This window comes from Hippocampus guttulatus, chromosome 3, assembly GCF_054856545.1.
Source record: "Hippocampus guttulatus isolate MCC_2025c chromosome 3, RoL_Hgut_1.0, whole genome shotgun sequence".
NCBI classification, from domain to species: Eukaryota; Metazoa; Chordata; class Actinopteri; order Syngnathiformes; family Syngnathidae; genus Hippocampus; species Hippocampus guttulatus.
Genome location: NC_141263.1, coordinates 27,123,736 through 27,148,378, shown reverse-complemented (window position 1 = coordinate 27,148,378; position 24,643 = coordinate 27,123,736). Strand labels below are relative to the sequence as shown.

The 24,643-nt window shown below is 45.0% G+C and overlaps 1 protein-coding gene across 2 annotated transcripts in view; it reads right to left on the bottom strand.

The window, feature by feature from the left end:
- Positions 1 to 2,735: 2,735 nt before the first annotated feature.
- pcdh17 (protocadherin 17) overlaps positions 2,736 to 24,643 on the bottom strand; it is a 59,429-nt gene continuing 37,521 nt past the window's right edge. For both annotated transcript variants that reach the window (XM_086107830.1, XM_086107831.1), the window contains exon 5: positions 2,736 to 7,995. In XM_086107830.1, coding sequence (XP_085963956.1) covers positions 7,304 to 7,995 — 692 coding nt within the window. In that variant the 3' untranslated portion in view covers positions 2,736 to 7,303. The remainder of the gene's footprint in view (positions 7,996 to 24,643) is intronic.

The window sequence follows — 24,643 nt, the reverse complement described above, 5'->3', positions numbered from 1 at the left end:
TTGGGGGACCAAAGATTTCATTTCAATGCTGGGCAATTTTCTTACAGCTGTAGTTATGTAATAATATCATCACTAAGGCCAAAGCAGTAATCGCTTAATATTATATGCAATTAACAACTTGATTCCCCCCGGATGTTTTCTTTTTTTTTTTTTACAAAGGAATAAACAAAACGTGTCTCAGGACTCAAAACGGATGACAATTTTAGGATGTTGTTTGTTAAATATAATTATGTGTAATGAGAGAGAAAAAGCTGAGGGCTAAAAGATTTGCCGCCAGATTTTTTTTTGTCGATATAGGATTCACTGTCACTGGCCTCATCTTCTGTCTGTGTGCTTTTCTTGGAATGTGTTACTTCCCGTATCAATAGTTACTGTCATTGCGCATCACGCTTTACCTCCGTATTGATGCCATCAGGGATGGATATGGTCTACATATCACACAGGCCTCGCAACTGCTTGAAATTTCACGGTTCGCATCAGATGCTTCTGAACCATCTGTTGTTTCGTTTTTTTTCTTATTGAATTGGATCGCCAAAGAGCGCGGTACATTTTCCGATGATATTCTATGGAATACATTCCAGGAATTACGTTCCTTCCTTCCTTCCATATAACGATCCCAGTGATAATATGGCCATTCATACGAGAGTTATACACATGAGAAAATACAACCCAATTCTATAAATGTCCTCTCATGCCTTCTTCACATGATACAACCTCACTGTATCATATTGTCCACTACCATAACCAAACTCCAATGAGCAATGCTTCCTAAAAAAAAATAAAGTACCTACTGTCACTAAAATGGTAAATAAGTGTAATTGCTGCTATATAAATGAAATGTTGTACAACACCAATATGCCCATTCTGCCTTTTTACCTTTGTGAGAAAAGTGCAAGTGGAAGCAGACAATTAATTCATCCCTACAGTCTACGTTACTTTGCAAAATTTCAATTGTATGCATTGCGAATGTGTATTTAGCTCTCACCGTAACAAGAACATCTCTTCAGTCACTGACATTGGTGACACGAGCGTCATGTATTCAGCCAGTTGCTTGATCTGTTAAGCTGATTGCTGAATAAATCAGTCAGGAAGGACAACGTTGTCAGACAAAGAATCCGGGACCGAACCCATCTTCATATTCGTCCCTGGCAAAGTGAAAGCTTCCCGTCAAATGGTGTCAGGCACATGATCTGACACAGCACCGTCACCGTCCCTCTGCCACGCAGCTGACACTTGAAAAGAGGGTGTTCAGATGTGCACTGGGCTATGATATGCGCAATGACACTGGCCAAGTTGCACAACATATGCACGCTGACTCACTCACTCACTCTCTCACCGTCACGTTTGCGAGGTGGTGGTGGACCCCAAAAAGCAGGCAGGAGGGAGGGGCAGGGTGTACTTGACGAATTGTATTTAAAACAAAGAAAACTAAATCCAAAACAAAGTCCAAAGTAACAAACAAAAACTATCAATAACCAAAACACTACTAGAACAAACATGACAGCAGCAAAGGAACAGCAAACAAACAAACATGACAGTAGCAAGAGCAAACAACGACCCGACACCGAGTGTTCGGGCTGGGAGTCCTTTTAGAGCCCTAATTACCTATGACCAACAGGTGTGCAGCTGCCGGGGAAGCCCTACAGTGCCACCTGTTGGTCCCAAACCGAATCATGACACTCACTCATAATCGTGTTGATAGGCTGTGTGGTCCAGAAGAAAAGGGAGGAAAGGCAGAACGCAAGCAAGATGTCTGAAGGGCAGAAACATGAAAAGAGAGAACAAAAGAGACATAAATGGAAATGGAACAGCACTTTTTTTGTTGTATAACCCAAGGCGAACATGATTTCATGGTGACTCCAAAAGCTCATCTGTGGTGTCAAACTTAATGCATTCCGTTGATACAGATTTGTGTCGAATGAGGACGGTATCCTCAGCAGTTTATATTCATAAAATGTGGTGCTGCCATTCACTGACGTGGGAAGGAGACGGTCATACGACAGAATAAGCAAAATCATACCAAAGGACAATTTGCAGCAATATGATCAGGGGTGCACATAAGGGGTGCGCTGGTGTGCATGCGGCCTGTAATTTGAAAAATCTGTCACCGTGCTTTTTGGGCACTTCAATAATGGAGCTCAGTCAGTTAGCTTGACTGCGATCAGGCTATGCGGCCGCAATTCGAAGTCAAGTCAGCCGGTTGCTTCGAAATTAAAGATTCGTAAGGCATTAATATCCATGGACAGTCCTGCTTTTTGCGGCACCTTGCGTAGCATCTAAAAAACAGTTGTTGTGGTGGCTAGCATGAGGCGGCCCTGCCCGACGACTTCAGTATTGAGCGCCGTCATTCCATCAGTGGCTGTTTGACGCCAATTTCTTCTTGAGAGTCCCTTTTCTACCACTGCAGTCTGCGGTGAGCTGGCAGGTCATGCCTGCAACCTGAAAAATGCATCCTCCCTGGAAAGAACACTTTGGAGTCATTCTGCGGCAATTAGCGTGCAAAGGTTGTATTGTGATATTGTTCCTATGATCGCGCATATGCGCTTATGAAACTATACTTTTTGATATTTATCATTATATCCCTTAAATGTAAATGCAGAAACAGGCCAATTTCTCAAAAGAAAAAAAAAAGGCACGATTATCAGGTAGGGAAGGTTAAAAAAATTGGTTCCATAAATAATGGCATAAAAATAATGAATGCAACTTTTGCAAAACCGACAAAGACAAAAGAACAGTATGAGTAATATTTTTAATAATTTTTTTTATTTGAACTTTTCTTCTTTTTATCCACAATGAACAAAGCCTTTAGACAATAGCAGTTGAAACAATAACATGGATTTCTCTGGTCTTCACCAGTTGCCTGTCGTAGCGCTGTGCGGTGCAGGTGATTGGGGAGGGCGGAGGGGTGGGATGACACCGACAAACATCGGATGCTTGTTGTCGCTGACCAAAAGCGACCTGTGGTGGCTGTGTTTTTACCTGCAACGGTGTGAGTGAGACGATGGCGGCGAGTCACATTCAACAAGGCCTTGCCCGAAAAACTCGGTGTAGGCTCATATAAGCCATTTCAGATTTGAGAAATACACTGCCAGCTGCGAATGATAGCATGACGGGAGAGGCCTCGCATTATGCTCCATCTCCTATTATGCGCTGACCTCCGCATCTCGCATGGCCTTGCGCTATTAGACAGCAAATAGCCCAGGAGAGGGGCCCATGGCTTTAAAGAGAACCTTCCATACAACAACCAGCTCCGTCGCGGCCTGCGGGTTTCACATGAACATTGGCGCTATGACGTTCATCTTGTCTACTTGTAGTTAAATTCCGTTTCAGGTTTCTTTTTTTTCCCCAGACAATGGTCTTTTTTTTGGGGGGGGGGGGGGTGATTAAAAAAACAACCAACCAAAAGACACCGTGACACCGGACAAGAAATGCAAGCTAGGAAATCCCATGCAAATCATGCAATGAAACTTAGATTGGAGAAACTGAATTCAGCAGCCGCAAAAAAAAAAAAAAAAACAACGTCAAACGGAATGCGCAAAACAAATAACAGGACGTTAGACTGGATAACACAAGAACAAAAAAGCAGAACCACTGCATAAGAAGCAATCACGTCATGGACTAGGAGGAGGGGGAAAGTCATCGCATCAAAAACCAGTACATTCAAAAGAGGCAATGGAAAGAAGGAGGCGTGGAGATGCCACTATCAACAGGGACGAAGGGCTTACGTGCTCCCACACACCGGCGGCAGGGGGTTGGAGCGCAGCCTTGCCGGGGTCGGGGAGCCTTATTTTGAACGTTTCCCGAACCGGTCAGCTGTTTTTTAAGACACGTCACCAGGAAGCTGTGACAGATCCGACGAAAGCCGAAACTGTCAGCCAGCTAAGACTTTTTCTCTTCACCCAGATAAAAAAAAAAAAAAAAAAGACCATTGTCTGGGGGGGGAAGAAACCTTAAAGCTAATTCACATGAAAGAACAGTCGCCGGACCAGGGAAAGACCATTCGAGGGGACAGCACTCACCTGTGGCTGTAAAACTCATACCAAATGATCAAATCCTGCAAAACAAGACTTGCAGGAAAAATAAGTTTGTGTCGTACAGCACAGGTAAAAGAAGTTTAACAGCAAGAAAAGAGATGTTTTTTTGGGGGGGGGGGGGCGGGGGTTCAACTTGACATGGAAATGAATAAAGCAGATGAATATGTTGAGAACGATCCTTGATCCTGCATGGAAATAGGGCATAATGGGATAAAAAAAAAAAAAAGGAAATAACACAAAGACAAGTTCACATGATGTGTCACAGTTGTCTAGGTAGTGCTTTGCCCTCCTTTCAACCCTTGAGTTTCCCTTTAAAGGCCTTTGCGTTCCGATGAAAGGCGGTGTGTTGCTGAAGTGGCGGCTGCTGCGCGCGGGGGCATTTTGAGCAGCACATTTGAAGGATTTCTACCGCGCGTATGATCCAAGTGTCAGCCTTACTTGATTCGCCAAGAGAGGCAACAAAAACTCCCCGTTTTAAATTACCATTAAGACTTTTCCTCCTAAGCCAAATCCTCCGAGCGCACTACAAAAGCAGCCGCGGCTATCTCTGAGGAAAACGGCTCGGTATGTCGGAACTCAAATATTTGACGGACTAACAAGACTTACAAAAGCAATCCGGGCTATTCGTCGGCAATGAAACAAACGCGGCAACACGAGGAGGACAAAACGGGCAAACAAAGAGAAATATGCAATGTGAGCAAAGCGGCATGGATGTTCAAAACTTGAGCGGGAATGTGACACGGGAACAGGAAATAGATTCCGATGCATGCGGGATGAAATGTATTATTCTTGCTGTCAAAACCCAACACGGCACGCTCGCCTTCGTGTGAGCTCAACGAACGTGCAGGACGGTCAGTCGGCGTTCCCTCTCCTGGTTGCGTCATCCCTGGATTTGCGGTTACAACGCACGCCTCGAATTGGGCTGATTTGACCATCGGAGAACATTAGAAAAAGCACCTGTCGTTATTTCACAGCGTGGCCAAAAATTTGCCAAGATTTGAAAAAATAAATGTCTGTCAATAGTTTTAAGAAAGCCTCAATGTGATTCTACGACTGGATGGTGTCGCCAAAATAGCTAAGACATCAAGAATTTCACACGTCCGGTTTCTAGGAGACTTTGTAGCATGTGTTGAGAAGCAGTACATACATAAATAGCGGGGACCGCTGAAGGGGGACCTCCATTGGCCCTTCATAGAAAATGCACATTCTGGTGGACCGGGGGGGTCTCGTAAGCAGTCATAATGTAAGCGCTCCGCAGAGACAGTAAGGCAGTTTGATGATCAGCAAGAAAATCACTCCATTTTCCATATGGCAGGTTACTTTCTTTTTTTTTCTTTCTTTTTTTTTTTGGGGGGGGGGGAATTGAAAGCAAAAAAACAAAATGAACACAAAAATATGCATACGAGCTCTTGTGGAAAATAAATAGCTGCCCGGTAAAAATCGGCTCCGTAAAAGTACCCCAATAATTATTTTCTGGTCGTTGCTTTTTGTGTGTGTGTGCGTGTGCGCGCGTGTTATTGTTGGTGGTTTTTGACTTGCATTGTACATCATCTGGCTGGCTCATTAAGCTTTCAACAGTTATTGTGTGCGATCCTGCTGAATCTCAGGGAGAAAACATCTCAAAAGCACTGAAGCCGCTCGGCAGAGATGCAGAAAAGGGAGCAAAAGAACAAAAACACCAAACAAAAACAGCAAAACCCCAAACTAAAGCAAACTCACAGAGTTCGACAGCTACTAAGGCAACCTTTGCCAAATACAATATAAGCCCATGTATATTGCAACACAACTATATATTAATTTAATAAAATACACAATATAGCTTTTGTACACGTAACAATTTGGCTCAAATGCACAGAAACTGTCATGAAATCAATAAAAATATGCCTTTTTTTGTTGTGTTTTTTTTCTCATGTTGACACATCTAACTTGAATACATTTACACGTATAATGATCGTATGTATAGTGAGAATACAAAGGGACATTTTCTTGATTATTTCTGAATAGTCGGCGTCAAAACAGAAGCGACGTCCTTTGAGTTGAGTTGAGTTCCTGACGCCACTCTTGGCCTGAACTCAAGGACACTTTTTTGCTGAGATTCCACAATTCTTTCTTTTTTTTTCCAATACAAAAAAAAAACGTATAAATATGTTGTTATTATTAGGACATTGTACATGGAATCGTACATATAGGCATCTCTATAATCATATAGATCTTTTTTTTCACAGTTGAGCAAAAATGTCCCTTTTTATACAACTTGTGATTGCCTTAAGGCGTTGCCACACACACACACACACACGCACACACACGAAAATTCACTGTACACTGAAAGCTGACGATGAACATGTATACGACAATTACACAAGCGTGTGGTGCGGCGCGTCAGTGCTTGTGAGTGTGTGTGGGCGTGTTGTGCTCGTGTCGAAGTGGTGCGTGTGTGACGATCCTCGTGGATGTTAGAGACAGACACAGCTTTACACGTGGCCTACAAATGGAAGGCGGGGAAAGGAAAAAACAAAACACGGTTCCTTCCAAATTCTTGTTCAGCAGAGCAGCAGCGCCCGCTAATCCTGACCACTTCAAAGAGATCAATCTTTCGCCATCAAAGCCCCGATGACCAATCCCTCCCTCGGGTTCACACACACAATCCATCAAGGGAAAATGCCAACATTAAAGTCGCCAAACATAAGGATCGTTTTTTGTGTATTTTGGCCAGCTACTGTCCCAGTAGAATCCGTTTGTCTATCATCACGTCGATTGTCACGTCTGACCTTTGATGAGGTCCTTTCTTTCTTTTTATTTTTTTTTCTCCATAGTCTATGGCCATCGCACTGAAAATAAATTCACCTCCAAACACAAATTCACGAGAGACTCGGAAAAACAAACTCATGAGCCGGTGGGCACTTTGATCATACCTTGCGAGGTGCCAGAGGCTCAATCCTCTGCCGTTTTCTTGAAAATCCCAAACGCGAGGAACAAATCGATTTCAGCAGATTTCAGATGACCCCGTGGTGTTTTTTTTGGGGGGGGGGGGGCGGGATTTTCTTGAACTGCTGCCAAAGGACTGTGAATAAATGTTCTCAAATTCAATTCAGTGTTGGTACTTTTGCATACCGTCAGGAAAAAGGTCCTTCAATAGAGAAAACGTCAATGTCTGTATTACTTTGGGTGAGAGTTTTGGCATGGAGAGTTTTTGGAATAGGCTCTTATTCCGCACTCATCTTCCGTCCTTTCTTCCCTTTCCCTTTTGTCTTTCTTTTCTTTTTTTTGGATCACTTCCTCAGCGTGCCAGCGGCCTCGCTTCCTCTGCAGTCCTGCAAAAGCTTGTCAATGTCTCTCACCACCTGGTCGGCATCCATCCCATCGCGACTCGCATCATTCTGCGCCTGTTCCAGTGCGCACTCCATTTCCCCTCGGCTCTCTTGGCTGATTCTCGAGCGGGCCTCGGCGAGCACCTTGGCCACCGGGTCTGAAGGGGGCAACGGCGGGTAAACCCCCTGCTCCCTGTTTTGTTTGGTGGGTGACAGGTACTGGCCATCGGGAGGTCCGTAATAGCCGGAGCAGGTGGCAAGAGGAGGCTTGCCTTCGGCACCGTCGGCCGGACTCTTAACTGAGGCGCACGTGGCGGGGCCGCCCTTGACCGGGCTGCCCGACGCAGAGGGAACCTCTTGGAGCAACGGGCTGAGGGCCCGCTTGGCCTTCAAGTAGGGCTTGACGTTTGCTATGAGGATGGTGTGATCGCGGCGCTCCTTGCCAAATGTACAGAAGGTTTTTTTGCCGTTGGGGTTGACGGTCTCGTAGGTCTCCGTCTCAGGCAGGCTCTCCATCCCCGCCGGCACAAACATGTTGTTGCGGTAATCGACGCCCTCCGCTTGGTTTCCACCGGCGGGGAACTGCGGCATCCAACAGCGGTCGGAGTGACCCAGTACTCGGCACTCCTCCGTACAATTCAAACAGTCCTCATCTGCAGAGACAAGGCGGAGAGGAATTAATGGATGGGGAAAGGAGCGCCGGATATTGGCGGCGGCGTTTTCTCGCGAAGCTCGAAGTCGGAGGTCATGTTTAGAAAAGTCAAAAAGTTGCAGCAAAGCGATGACACCGCACACACGACCCCGTCTCTCCGAGACACTTGGGAAGGGGGCGGCAGCGACCGTTTTCCAAGCTCTGATCAATGCGATGGCAGCCGTGATGGGGATGGAGGGAGAGAAAAACAACAACAGTTGCCGTTTGGCAACGGCATCGTACCGTTATCATAAATTCATGTCGGTGGACTTTGAAGCGCTCCCTTGATAAAAAAAAAAAAAAATCGGTACCAAATGGCTCGCATAACCCCTGTTTAGTGTGTAAATGTGTCTGTGTGTGTGTGTATGTACACGAGTGTGTTTTCTGTTCTTTCATCTCTATCAGAAGGACGCACACTGGCTGATTATGGGAGTGTTCGTGCTTGTGTCAAATGAATCCAATCATGACAAATAAACTATTTTTTTTTCATTTCTCCTCCTGAGCTTAAAGTGAAAAACAGAAGAGAAAAAAAATGGGACAGAAAGAGAGAAAACCAACAGTGGTAAATATATGAACGAATCACACAATGGAGCCTTGCCATTCATGTGCGCCGGTCTAAATACTGACAAACAAAATCACATCTGCATGCAGCGTTCGACCCCAACAATACATCGACTCGGTGCGTCGAACGAGATAAATGTGTCAAAGAGGATTTTTTTCTGCACTCGATGAGACGCGCATTTCAGGGATGTGGGAGGAAACCGAAGCACCCGGAGAACATGCAAGCTCCACACAGGAAGGCCGAAGCCGGAATCGAACCCCGCACCTCTGCACGCTAAGGCCGACGTGCTAACAAACCGTGGCAAGCTAACTGCCGCCGTGACCTTGTTTACGGACAAAGCGTACAGTGCCAGATTTGCCTCCGTCGCTTAGCAACGCGACCAATCGACTCGGTACGTTGTTGTACTTCCTGCCGCAACTCGCGGAGGCATCGCACGGTCCTGAGCACATGCTCTGAAAACAAATCTTGCCGTCTATGAAGGCTGAAATTGGGAGTGTCCCAGACGTCGGGGAGAGCCACTTAAGCGTTTATCGCATTTTTTTTCCCCATGATTCTGGAACACATGTAAGACATTAGTTTATTGTGTAGCGAGCATACGACCCCCCCCCCCCCAAAAAAAAAAAAACTTGGATGTAATACATCCATTTTATTGGCGTGATGCCAAGTGAATGTGCCCAAGTGCATGTGTTGGGCTTGTCTTTCCCGTGAAGCGGGTCGGCAACCCGCGGTCCTGAGAGAATTGTCTCCGAAGCAATCGCGACGAGCTTAACACTTTGCAAATGATTGAAGAAGCCAAACAGGGCTGGCAAAGAGGAGCCTGACATTTCCCATGGTGAGGCAGTCATCTGAGGAAGAACCAAGGTGGGCTGAAAAGTAAAGGTCACGGTGGTTTGAGGTGGCGCATGCATCTGTAAATGACTCCCACATATGTGCGTGCGCCTGTGTTTATCGGCACTTCAATGCAGCACCGCGAAAAGAATTATAAACATGTTTCATATCCGATTTGGAGAAAAAAAAAGGAAAAATTTAACATGCACAATAAACAGTAAGACAAATCGGTAATAAAGGCGGTAGAAAGCACCAAACAGTAAAACCAAGAACAAATCTAAGTCATGCTGAGTCGAATGCCAAAGAATACAAGTGAGTTTTGAGGAGGGTTTTGAAGATGGGCAGCGAGGAGGCTTGCCGAATGTTTAGTGGGAGGTCATTCCAGAGAGAGGGACCAGCAACAGAAAAGGCTCGATCCCCTCTGAGCCTCAGTTTAGTTCTTGGTACTTCTAATAAAGTCTGGTCCACAGACCTGAGGCGCCGGGCAGGTGCGTAGGGGCGGATGAGCTCAGAGAGGTAAGGTGGCGCGAGATTATTCAGAGATTTGAAAACAAATAAGAGGATCTTGAAAATAACTCTAAAATGAATGGGGAGCCAGTGAAGGGATGCCAGAGTAGGAGTTATGTGCTCCCTCTTACGAGTACCAGTCAAGAGGCGAGCGGCGGCATTCTGGACCAGCTGAAGGCGCTTAATGGAGGACTGGCTGACTCCAAAGTAAAGGGCATTGCAGTAATCGAGCCGGGATGTGACAAAGGCATGAATTACCATCTCAAAGTGTTCATGTGAGAGGAGAGGTTTTATTTTGGCCAGCTGTCTAAGGTGAAAGAAGCTGGATTTAACAACGGCACCAATTTGCCGATCGAGTTTGAAATCACTGTCCAGTTTAAGGCCCAAGTTTGAGACTGTTGACTTAAGATAAGGAGACAGGGGGCCCAAGTCTACAGGATGGAATGTACAAGGGCCACTGGGACCAAACAATATCACCTCTGTCTTCTTTTCATTGAATCTCAAGAAATTTTGTGCCATCCAGGTTTTGATTTCTTCCAGACAGGATAGGAGTGGCCTTAATGAGAAGGCGTCTTTCTTGCTCAGTGGGACATAGATCTGGCAGTCATCTGCATAGCAGTGGAAGGGAATACCATGTTTCCTTAAGATGGAACCCAATGGGAGCAGATACAGCGAGAACAGCAGAGGCCCCAGAATTGAGCCCTGTGGAACACCACATGACAGGGGAGCAGTGCGTGACTCAGAGCAGCCAAGGCTGACACAGAAGGTTCTGTCAGCTAAATAGGACCTAAACCACTCAAGAGCACTGCCGCCAATGCCCACCAAGTGCTGCAAACGAGACAGCAGAATACTGTGATCCACTGTATCAAATGCTGCAGTTAAGTCCAATAAAACTAGACACACGTGGTCTCCAGAGTCATTTGCCAGACCTACATACATACAAACGTGTATGTAATGTTCCGGCAAGTAAACACTATTATCGTCAAAGCGTCAGCCTCCAGAAAATGAAAAGCAGACCAGAACCTGCAACACAATGCAAAGAAGTCATCGGAAGAGCTGCCATCTCATGGATTCCAGTCACACTTTCGGAACATTTGGCCTATACGAATTCATTGTCTGCTCGCGGGCGACTTGCTTTTCAGTCAATACTTCGCCATCCATCCATCCGTGCATTTTCTAATCCGCTTATTCTCAGGAGGGTCGCGGGTGTGCCGGAGCCGATCCCAGCTGTCTTCGGGCAGCAGGCGGGGGGACACCCTGAACCGATTGCCAGGCAATCGCAGGGCACATAGAGATAAACAACCATCCGCGCTCACAATCACACCGAGGGACAATTTGGAGTGTTCGCTCAGCCTGTCGTGCATGTTTTTGGAATGTGGGAGGAAACCGGAGGACCCGGAGAAAAGCAACGCAGGCCACGGGGAGAACATTCAAACTCCACACAGGAAGGCCAGAATCGAACACTGCACATCGCACTGGGAGGCCGACGTGCTAACGGCTCATCCAGCGTGACGCCAGTCAATACTTATTCAATCATAAATCATTAATCGGACATCTCTGTTGTTACAGTAGCTTCAAATGTGAACATCCACAATTTAGAATTAGGATCTTAGTTGTCTGCAGTGTGCAACAGAAGCCTTAAAATAGAAGGAGATTCTCATCTTGCCAATAGATTTGTCAGTATCCGGGGAGAGGGGTGAGCAGCAATTATTCTATTGAGTCTGATAATATCTCTTATCTCTCTCCAAATTTTACAAAATGCCTCAGTCGTTCCCTGACAGAAAAAAAGAGGGAAACATAATCAAAGCTTAATTAAAGAAGGGCCACATGCCGTGAGAATTGCACAGAGCTTTTCCTCAACACAACACAACCCAACACACACAGATCCGCCCAAATCCGGTCACCGTTCCCATAATCCCGTGACGTTTTTTTCCCTCCCTTCTTTTCCTGATTCAATAGTTCCAATTTCTAGGTCAAGCTCTCAATATAGTACGGCGATGTTGTGCACGGCAACGCGTTTGTGTTGTCAGTGTGTGTCATAAAGCAATGCGTGATTTCCCTAACCGCACCTTTTTTGCCACCATGGCGCTTCCTCCCCAAACCTCTTTGCGTTATTACCCATCCATGTGATTAATGTCCCTCTGTCACACACGGCTCTTCTCGTGCGGGGAGGGTGGGAGGAAACAGTTTCAAGCGCGTTTGAAGTGAGCACGGGGATGGACTGATGGTCTTGTCACAAGTATTGAACGGGAAATTGGATGAAACGTGATAATGAATGCAAAGTGACTATTCTCGAGCGTCAGGAGCATTATCGTGCCTGCGTGAGGCAAATCTCCAATCAAGCATTAAAAAAAAAAAAAAAAAAAAAGAAGCCGTGTACATTTGAAACAACACGTTTTATGATGCTACAGAATGTATGGAGAAAATGCTTTTTAAATTCAACCCAAAAATATGATTTTGGAACTTTCCATTTCAAATTCTCAGCCTGAACATAACAAAGACATAAAAAAAAAAAAAAGAGAATAATCTGCTTGCCAGGCTGACACACGAGTGCTGTAATCCCAAAACACAGTAAGAGTGAAGCGTCATATGAACCCCCCTGCCATCAGAAACCATGCTGGACAGGAGGAATGGCAGCTGACAAGTTGCGGAGAGCATCTGTGACAGACCACAGACGCACCTGCTCACCTGAGGGAGACCGTCGAGTGTGTGTGCATGCCTCCATGTGTGCGTTATTGTCTTTTTAATCTCCTCGCCTACTGCTCTTGAGCCCATCTGATGCATGCGGGCCTCTCTTCTAATGCTCGAACCGAATCAGCTAACTAAATATTGGAACTGCACAGACGAAAACATCCAGAGCAAATGTTCAATAGCGACCAGGTCTCGGTTCACCGCTTGATGAAATGAGGATCATTGTCAAGTGCATTGCAAACTATAGCACTTTGCATAAAAAAACAAACAAAAAAAAAAACCGATTCATTTATTGGCCCCTCACAGGTTATTTTACTGAGTGGCCCACAAGTTATTTATTTATCAGCAAAAGAAGCAGTGACATTTTTTTTAACTTAATATGTGACACCAATGAGTGTAAAGAAAATGCAGGGCAAAAACAGCGTTCATATTTTTGTTAACTAGAGGTGAAATTTCTGATATCACAACAGGAGCAGGAACATCCTACCGCTTTGATCATGCGATTGTTTTTCACCACCCGAAGTATAAATACGGGTGGTGCTCCTCCGTTTGTTTTGAGGTCATACAAGTATATTTACACTGACTTGCAGTTTTGCTGTTCTCATCACAGTCAAGTGACGACTGTGGGAACTGTCGTTTCACACTTGGACCTATGACAAATAAATACTTCAGACCGGTGGTCCCCAACCTTTTTTGTGTCACGGACCAGTTGAGGCAAGTACATGCTGTTCACGGACTGGCAACCATTTTTTTTTTCATTGCTTTTAAATTGCCCGTTTTAAAGCACTGCTACTGACAGCAAAGATGATTATTGAGTAATTGAACATTTTATTAACACAGATTTTTTTTCATTCATTTCAAACTGTGTTATACTACTGTATGACAAATGTAGAATAGAATAACAGTGAACTACTAAGAAATGGACCAATTTGGAATGACGAATACACCTTATAATGTAAAGAGAATAATAATATATATACGGTGTTAGCATCATTGCTACTAGCTTCCGGCTAGTTGTTAGCGGCTACACTGCTGATTTTTACGTGGGCAGGCTGTGCCAACTCTGCTCGCATTTTTCATGCTTTCCACTTGATCACTTGGAGGGGGGTGGGGGGGGCACGCTTGTTCAAATGATTCAACGGGTTCCTTGTATCACTGATTTGAACGACATACCTTGCGCAACAGCTCTGTTTATTTCAATTTGCACACCATTAGAAGTGGGGGCTCCAATTGGCTAGAGTTGCGCCCATTTCCGCCACGTCCGATGGCGTAAATTTGCTCACAGGTCAGGTCTGTCTCTGTGTGGACCGGCGGTTGGGGACCACTGCTTTACCGTTTAGAAGTGCACCGTAAACATGCAGGCCATGACGCTGTATCAAACACTATTTATGAAAAGTATATACATTTCTGGTTAACAACATATAATTGCTCATTCCAAATTCCTCGAGAATGTGGTCAAGTATGAGGAGAAGAGGACTGTGGGCGGTTTAGCCGGGGATTAAGAAGAAAGGGATACTTTTTTTCGGGGGAGCGAGGGGGGGGGGGTGTCTAATAGCTTTTATCGCAGTGGGAGGCAATAGAATGGCGATGCGTAGCGGGAAATGCTTGGCAGCAGCAGCAGTAGGGGAGCCTGGTGGTTGGCGATACTGAGACTCAAGCAAGGACGTATATCTCAGGATCAAACATGTCCTCTCATCAGGCATTCCTTCACAAACCGCAGGGCCCTCCATCAGCTAATGCCCCGGCTAAGTTGTTTAAAGAACACCCCGAGGAGAAAGCGTTTATGCAGAGCAGAGCGCGGGACACAAACTCAAGCGGAGCAGGACCGGGCGCGCAAGCTCATCTTCAAACAAAAACAAACACACAAAGCCGAATCGATGGTGAGCGAGTGGCGCTGTCTGCTGCGGGTGACGGGAAAGGTCCGGCCGTTGCGGACATGGGAGCGGAGCGGTGCCGGGGGTGGGGCTGATTGCCGCACGACGGCCCATTTTCTTTTGAACCAAGCACAAACGATAGCATTAAAAGCACAACGTGGGCGGAGAAAATCAAAAACGGTTGCCATGTTAGCAACCGTATTTGATCATGGCTGTGGCAGATCTGCGTGTGGATACGTATATTCCTGTCTGAGTCAAGATGGAATGAATGGGAAGTGTGTCACAAACATGACATGAAAATCTGTCATTGAAAGTCCGATCCAACCCATTTTTACAAATTGCCACTGGTTCAAAACAGGAATGTTACATCATCGAGCATCCATATACAATTGAAACTGTGGCATAAACACAACCGCGACTACTTTGTACGCAGCATGGCTATTGTCGATCATGAAGGGTGTCAGCTAAGTGTCACGTCAGGTTGTTTTCTTAACGGTTAACAATCCAAGGTGGGAAGAACTGAAATCTGACCAAACTGGTTTGCTAACGTCGACGGCGGAAGGGGCTGGAAACACGATCGTTCAGTCTTTATCTGAGAACTTCATCAATGATGTGTGACAACACGCTGAAAATTGCCGCTGGGTTTTTCTTGTTTGTTGTTGTTTTTTTTATTTTTCAACATGCAAACAAGGATTACATTGTTGGGAAAGAAGGGAAATCCCATCATCGTCACTGAAATAATCAGAAAGTGACAAAAGTAATATCCATCCATCCATCCATCCATCCATTTTCTGATCCGCTTTATCCTGACGAGGGTTGCGGGGGGGGGGGGGGGGGTTGCTGGAACCTATCCCAGCCATCTTCGGGCAGTAGGCGGGGGACAACCCCCCACGGTTGCCAGACAATCGCAAGGCACACAGAAACGAACAACCATCCACACTCACACCCACACCTTAGGACAATTTGGAGTAAGTATTCAATCAGCCTGCCGTGCATGTTTTTTTAATTTTTTTTGGAATGTGGGTGGAAACCGGAGTACCTGGAGAAAACCCACCCAGGGCTGGGGGAGAACATGCAAACTCCACACAGGGAGGCCGGAGCTGGAATTGAACCCGGTACCTCTGCACTGTGAGATCGACGCGCGAACCACTGGACCAGCGGGCCGCCCACAAAAATAATATTCAACTCCAAATATACATATTAGAAACTAGCGCAAGATTAAATTCAGGCATTGCTTTTTTGTGCTCCAACGGAATTTCAAAATGTACATACAGTAGAAGCTGGTTAAAAAAAGACGGTATCCTTGACTTAATACGCTGTTGCACAAGCTTCAGTGGCAATTTCTGCAATCAAACAATTTCTGTCAATCGCCGTGAGACTCGTTCACCTACCGACAGGTATTTTGGCCGGCCCCTCGAGACCGCTGAAAAGAACGTCGCCGTGTTGAATTTCATCCATTTCATTCCGTCAAGTGGTTGCACAAAATAAAATCATCAGGATCCAGATCAACTTTTAGAAGTAGACGTGTAGCCTTCTTTAAAAGAATATGTCCGGATCACTTGACGAAATAAAACACAGTAAATTCCACAAAACCTTTTTTCAGTGTATTGCCGCTGTCTGTTTGTGACTTGTATTTTTCATCTACCTTGCGCAATCTGTTTGTTTTAGTGTGTTGGCGCGACTTCTGTCACGGGTGCTGTCAGTGTGTATTTTACCAATTCGACGTAACCGCTCGCAACATTTGACTCCATTTCACCAATTTAACTGAGACGGGCCATCACATGAGCGCATACAAAGTCTCCGCTAAGGCAAAGTTTCCAAAGTGGCTAATTTACGTGACGCGTGTCAGAAACAATGAAGAAAACGACGCTGTGTGACTCACAGTCAGAAAAAGCGGGACAGCGGTGGTCTCACATTCAATCTAACTTTACATTACACATGACAGAAAAGAACAGTTCTGCCAGGCGCTGAACTGCCTCGTTCCTGTTTTTCGATGTAAATGATGTCAGGTAAGCCATCCCATGTGACCTTCCTCAGCCAATTAAGTCTACAGGCCTGAGCTGCACACGGATCAGACAGAAAGCCAAATCGTGGCTGGTGAAAATGCTGAGTGGCGAGTAACTCCAATGAGCAAATACACCGCCATGCCAAGTCCTGGTTGGTTTAGTTCAAGTGATAGTTATAAAATATCAACATTTGCACCTTCCTATTGTATATTTTTGGTCCATTTGAGGTTTCTGCTAAGTTTTGAAAAATGATCACACTCTAACTCAGTACCTGCATTTTTTTTTTTTTGGGCTACTCTACCCACTTCTGATCAGCTCTGATTAGGTCACCCTCAGTTTGTTTTATTCTTTGTCTTTCTTGTGTGTTTTCGGTCATGTTGGGACCATGACATGCGACCGAGGCAAAGCTTTCTGACACTTTGCGGCATTCATTTTAGAATGCCTTCATCGGGGTAAGATTTGATTATACCCTGCACAAATTCACCATACTCTGTGCCAGATGGAGCAAATCAGCCCCCAAAATATTGCCAAGATCTTATTGATGTTTCACAAGAGATAGCATTTGTTTCTTTAGATGCTTTATTTTTGCGTCGATAAAAATAGAGCCGAAGCGCCTTGCCAAAAAGATCCAGTTTTGACTCATCTGCGCAGAGGAAATTCTCACAGAAGCTTTGTGGCTTGTCATCAGGCATTTTTGGCAAAGAGCGGGCTCATCAGTTTCAAGTCATTTCAATGACAGGTGTCTGGGTTTCTTTCTAAAACCGAGGGAGTGACTATTTTTGTAGCATCCGGGTACTTCACAAACACATGAGACCACAACAAATTACATTCAAGGACATGCACATGCAACATCCTTATAGTGTTCGCAATTCACAGTGGATAGATTTTCCCTTGACCTTATTTCAAGTGCGGAGTTGAGCGAAGTTGCAGGGTCAAGCAAGGCTGTCGCGTGGGCCAAACCAATGGAGGGTTTTAAGTCACTGGATGGAAAAAGACCGTTGCTATTCGCATGTCCTCGGGCCACGGCTCACTTTTCAACTCATCCTTCTCGCACTCCTTGAGTGTTTTAACGATGGAGCAATTTCAGGAGAGCAGCCACAGGCGAGCTATTAGCTGTCGATGTCTGAGAGGACCAAAGGTTTCTCCTGGCGCCGTGTTCCTGCTATCAAACACGATCAAACTATAGTTGGCTTAACTTGGATGTAGAGTGCAAAGAAGTCAGCCAACTCAAAGTCGACTCGTTCATAAAATGACTCATTTTGCATAGAAACATTTTTGGGTGAAACGTATGCCTCAAATTGGGTTCCCTTCATGCAAACGATGCCATTCCCGCTGTCCCCTTCAACCAAAATTAAAGCGGAGCGGCTCTTCTTATGTTTCATAGAGGTTCATCTTTAAAGGGGCCGTATGCATCTCTTGTTGGAATATAAATCAGATCAGATATGGCAACTCTTGTCATTTTGATGATGACTGCGTGAAACGCGAACAACCAGGTGCTACAGGATAACTGTGGCCACCTTGGGCAAAATGTTGATCTTTGTGATTTTTCCGACATTTTCACATCCTCTACCACAAGTTATTCTTATGAATGCCATATTTCAAGAGGGAATATACAATTGATCTGAATGCAAAAATTAAAATAATTAACATTTTAACTCAAAGGACTGACATTTCTTACAGCCAACGTCAATCAAAGTCACTACTTTCACACCATGGCTGAGAAGTCATTGTTTATCACACCATCCTCAGTCACGGTTTCATGAAATGAAATACACCTTATACCCGTCTTGCACACACACTTATAACACAAGCAGGAGCACGCTTAAGTAAAACACAGCGTTTAGAATTGGGAAGAATCAAGAAATGTGTTCGCTTTTGAAGATATGACTTGAACGAAATGTCGCTTTTTACCGACATTTGTTCCTGCTTGATGATGAGCGTGGCGGGCATTGTTCTGGATGGACGTCAATTTCACTTGATGAAACCTTGACGGTGGATGGTCTGACCAAGAATGATGCTGTTGTGTCACCAAGGCCACGCCCACTGAAGAATTTCCGGCTGTGCCCCTGTTAGCAACAAGGGTTGCCCTTTGGTTTTGAGCTTTTGTTTTGAAGACACTCCAGTATTTTTCTCAGGCGGTTCATGCCGTATGTCGTTGGCCTGGATATGTGTCAACAACAACAAAAAACAAAAAAACGCAAAGCCAGCAAAGCAGGGCGACGCCGCCGGTTAATTGTAACATGTGACTTGTACCTGAGGAAAGACGCGTAGGATGGCAACAAGGGAACAAGAAGGAGACTTATTAAAATATGAGACGAGAAGCGTGGTGAATCAGTAGCTAATCCGTCGCTTCCTCTAAGCCTGTGTAATTAGGACATGGGGGATTGCACCGTGACAGGGGATTCTTCTGGACCGCCTTGCCCCCCCCGCCCCCTTCTTTTTTGGGTATATTTATTCCTTTAGCCTGAGTTTATGGCAGATTGTCATCTTAATATAGCAAGCGTGCATGTGCCTGGGCTTTATTGTGCGCAGCTCAGCGTGCTCAGTCAGACGCAACTTAAACAGCACAGCTTGCCTGCATCATGACTTGCTTCCCACTACTACTGTTTACAGACGTAAATGAAGGAGCGCATTGTTTTGCGGCTTTGCTCACCACACGACACCCTCACAGTGTATGTGGGTATATTTAGCAAAATCAAATAGGCTGTCAGTCATATCGCAGCCTTTTACAACAACAAAAAAAAAAACTATTTGAGTCAATGACATAAGATACTCGCACGAGAGAGAGCGAGAGTGCTAAGTATGGGCCAAGCATGAAATAGGAAACTATCCAGCACATCTGTCTGTCTTACAATCCCCGCACGGGGTTTTATTCAGCCGACCCATACAAAACGAAACTCTAGCAGACGACACGCAATCCTGTCACACTGAGCGAATTAAATCATTTTCTTTCCCACTTGTTCCCCGTCTGCCTCTCTGTTTGTCGCTCTCTTTTGAACAAAAGGATTTCAACAACTCCGGGTGCCGTGGCTTTGTGCGAGGAATCATCCCCATGTGTACTGCTTTAGCGGGATTACGAGGAGTGCTTCATTTTCCCCGTTTCAGAATCATCCCTGCAAAGGCAACATCACATATGCGCGAGTACGGTGTCGAGTGGCCGCGTATCAATATCGCCCCGTGTAATGCATGACCTTCGGCAGGGGACGAGCAGAAATAGAAAGATGCGACGGGCGGGCGGTCATTTCTTTGTGATGGTGTCAGGTTTTGGAACCGTCAAGTGAATGGAGAACAATTAAGAGGATAAACAATTTAAACTATTCGTTTTTGTATGAACTAATTCATGAATGAATGAAGTTCGCAACCAATATTCAAGTCCAATACCACATTATAACAGGTCAAACCAGAATAACAAATATATTGATTCGCCTAATGAATCATACTTCCGCTACAAGGACAAATATTTTGCATAATGAATTTGAATGAATGATCTCGGATAAGAGACGGCTCTAAAAATTCTGCCGTCGCTACCCATTTAGAAGCATGCCTGATTTTTGCTGCAGATTGATGAATCCAGCAAATCTGTTCTACTGTGTGCAGGCTTTTCCCCGGCTTCATTTATTTACTCCCCAGTCACGATGTCAAGCATCCAAATAAAGTCAATCAACATACCTCGCACAAGGCAAAAAAAAAAAATTCGAGAATGCGTGTCATGCAGCCGCGAGAACATGAGCGCAGTCAATTTTTGAACTGGTAACCTTTCCATTTTTCAGAAGGTCACTTGACTTCCTGAGCCACGCCGCTTTATTTATTTGTAAGAGCAAATTTTGTTTCAGCGTCATCATTTTCGTTCCTTTAATGTCATATCTTGAGAATGAATGCACAGTGGTGCAACCGAATGCTAAATCCCCTATCAATCACATTTTGGACTACATACACAACACAGAAAAATGACCTGCCACAAAGAACACACGCAGCAAACACACATGACAAACTTTGCTGCTGTGGTTGCCTGAAAATACTAACTTATTTACTGATTACTTGGTTGTATCCTTTCAAATCACGGTCAGGACCCTCACGTCTTGGTCAAATAACTTCCACCTTGTCCTGTCTGACACGCCGACATGCTAACCAGTTGATTACCGTGCCGGCAAACCTTAAACGTATTTCAACTAATAAGATGGGGATGAACGTCATAGCGCGACCCGTCACCGCGTTTTTTTTCGGCAATTTAAAAACCTCAGCTGCGCCGTCGGGTGGTTAGCGCATCAACCTCACAATGCAGAGGTACCGGGTTCGATTCCAGCTCCGGCATTCCTGTGTGGAGTTTGCATGTTCTCCCCGTGCCTGCGTGGGTTTTCCCCGGGTACTCCGGTTTCCTCCCACATTCCAAAAACATGGGTGGCACGCTGATTGAACGCTCGAAATAGTCCCTTGGTGTGAATGTGAGCGCGATGGTTGTTTGTCTCTGTGTGCCCTGCGATTGGCTGGCAACCGATTCAGGGTGTCCCCCGCCTACTGCCCGAAGATGGCTGGGATAGGCTCCATCACCCCCCGCGACCCTTGTGAGGATTGAGCGGTTCAGAAAATGGATGGACGGATGGAGCTACCTCCAGCAGGAGTGTCAGAGTGAACCAAAAGCCTTCGAGTCATACGAGAGCCGCCTTCTACGCCACCAACGCAAGTCTCTTCGCCTCTCACATAAAATACTTTACTGTGTGGGGTTTACCATTCAAGATTTAAGTAATTGTTGTCATCTTTGTCTGAAATATATAAAGCAGAAACACCATCTATATATTTTTAAACATGATGGTACAGGTGTCCGAAAATTCTTAGGGGGGTGGGGGGGCTATCTCGCGAGGGGTTTCTGGTCCCCATTAACCACGAAAAACGAGGGATTAGAGTACTGGTATTACCAATAACAAACATTCGGCACCCGTCCTCATGAGACTACCAGTAATAAGAAAACAGTCCACTCGTATGTTGGCATTTGATGATTTTGGCCATTGAAGAGGAATGTCGTTCCCTGAAGGATATTGGCTGAATTACAAGAGAGGTTAAGTGAAAAGGTGGCGGGAGGAAGGTTGAGCGGATGGTGTTGGCTTTCTCAACCCCGGGGCCGAACACATTTCGAAAGCTAACTGACACACTTTGGATGTATTAGCCACAGCGAGCTCTGCCAACTCGTCTTTTTCTGCTCCTCCTCCTCCTCCTATCGCCATCTGTCTGTCACCGCACTCTCCGCTCTCGGAGAACCCTGCCTGGTGTTTCAGCAACATTGCTTTAGCATTGATGTTTCTCTGCGCAGCGGCCAAATTGGCGTTTGCAGTCTAGACACTGGTTGCTTGCGTCGCAGGATGGATAAACATAAAACACTCACGCTCACTCGTCTGCTTAGAAGTGTGATTCGATTAAAAGAACAGGAATGCACAGGAAATGCAATCATGGTCTATTAGTCTAGCCGCGAGGGGGGGGGGGTGGATAATCATTTCAAATACAAATGTATTTTCCATCTCACTATCTAATTTAAACTTTCTTTGCATCTCCATTTTTCATTACGCTGGAGAACGGCGGCTTTAAAAGAGGCAGCGTTGAACTCGCTGCAACGAAAACACCAATAGATGGATAGACATTGTAATAGACTCGCATCTAGCTGCTGAAAAGAAAGCCCAGAGGTTTGAAGACGGTCATTTTCTCCGCCAAACAAATGCATGGGATTGGAAAAAACAACCGACTCCTCTTCGTGCTGCCCAATTCGGTGTGACGGTTTAAGATTAGGGTCAAAGATTATAAGGCTTACATAAAATAAGAATGGGATTAAAAGAGATCACTCATGTAAAATTACAGATCGCAGTCGCTCGCGGTGGTGAAAGCGCACCTGGATTTTTGAATCACAACATGGCAGCAGCTGTCCTGCTGGACAGGCCTCGCCAAAAAAAGTAAGCAATCTATTCCTGACAAAAGAAAGGGGAGTGAGTATTCATTCTGGAAGCTGCCTCCACGATTCCAGCGAGGGATTCGGCACACATCAAAGGCTGCCTATGCAGTAAATCTGTTAGATTTGGGATTAATGGACTCGAGAGATGCCTAGAAGAATGCACGCGCGCACGCATGCACGCACATACCCGCCACCTGATCACAATTCTGAAAAGTTTCACAAGCAAAGCTAGCAAAGTAGCACAAAGAGTAAATGCCACGTAACTCGACACGATAACGTGCATAACTACGTCGCGAGGCTTAGTTATCCGACGTGAATTATATTTTCCCAGAAACGATCGCAATAAACGGCAGCATCTTTGATGTTGCTCTTTTCTCAAGCACATTGAACCACATCTCAGTACTGGCAGGTTAAAATCGATGTTTGTCTTTCCTCGACAGCATCTTCTTTCCCCTGCACGTCTTTTAAGGCAATTGGTACTGCGGCATATCTTCAAATGCCGGTGTTGAATGGCTGCATCTCTTTTTCTATAAAGGGAGTCACGCTATATGTGAGGCGCGACTGTATAATTGCAAGCTGCAGGGAAATTGCCGTGCGTGTGTGTTTTTTTTTTTTTTTTTTTTTGCAGTCGAAGAAATTGGCTGCAACGGTTGTGCTTTCAATGGATTTGGATATTTGTTGTGTTGCAACTTTCTTCAAACAAACGCGACAGCGGCTCGCTGACGTGAGCGGGCCACTTGGCATTCAGCTGGCTTGGATTCAAAACGCTCCCATTGTGGCATTAGGCTTGAGGACTAATTACATTTATGCTGCACAACTTTCTGGAATTGTACAACTGAAGCCATTCGAAAAAGTAGCCTTGAGTATGCAAATTTTTTTTCTCTCTGCTTCCATGCTGTTTTCACCTTCTGTGTGTGTGTGTGTGTGTGTGTGTGTGTGTGTGTGTGTCACCACCCACAGAGGTGAGCAGGTTGACTATTGTTGCCTGTTGATGACATATGTAAACAAGCACGCATGCAAATGGCAGTTTATCGAATCTGGAAAAAAAAACAACAACAACAAAAAAAAAAAGATTTTGTCCAGTTTATTTCTTCAACGATAAGTCGATAGATTCATTGTCAGGAAGGCCTACCGATGACCAGCATAGCCTCTTTCGAGCCAATGACGCGCCCAACTCATTAGCATTAGCATCAATCATTAAATCAACATCACATCAATTAACTAAATTTCTTTGCTGAAAGACAGGGAAGCAAATCTAAGATTAGTTTGTTACCATTTGTTTTAGAGCGATTGAAATTACGCGGTGTATCCTTGACCACCTCCGGAAGGATTACAATTCACTCTGACGAGCAGTGGTAGGCTATGTTAAATTAGCGAACAATGTTTAACGTAGACATGCAATTCTGTCAGCCAGTTTTGCTTTGCGGTAGGTTAATGTCCAGTTTGGAACATTCCTTCATGTTGTGTGTGTGTGTGTGTGTGTGTGTGTGAGAAATGTGTGAAATGAGCCCAAATTTTGGACTGTGGTTTATTGAAAAATCCCTCAATTTAGCAAAAAAAAAAAAAAAAAAAAAAAAAAAGAAAACAATCTGCCGAGATAAAATTAGATACAGTATGTAAGGAAATTTGCAACACATTTGACGTTACAAAAAGTGATCTGTGACAAGGTGAGGCACGACTACCTACAATGATCTAAATTATTGCTTTAGAAATGCATGGAATATCTGAAGATTTGCTCTGAAATGCAAAAAGGTTTTGACGAATCCTCCACCCCCAACCCTCCAAAATGTTTTAGAACACTCCGAAATACTTTAAGCAATTAAAAACACAACTTCTGCGATGGACGTACACAGAAATGGTTTCCCTTTGAAATTTGGCCATTTTAAAAGTACACAATTCCATTAAATCTCGACACAGAGAGGCAACCTAATCCAAGTGTTGACTGCCTTTCCGCCCCAATGCCCCCCTGTCCACCCCGCCTTTCCCCTACCCTACAAACCCCACACCAAACTACGGGTGTGGAGAAACGCAAGCCGCTGGGCAGAAAACGCCTGTTGACAGCATTCTGGTTTGTTTGCAAATTGGTCACTGAACAATGAGGGAGTTTCCTGAAGCACTTGTCATGTTGATGAAACAGCTGGACACCAACATCAGAAAGAGGCCAGGGTGGGACATCAAATTGGATAGCGATTGACTCTCTCACTGCC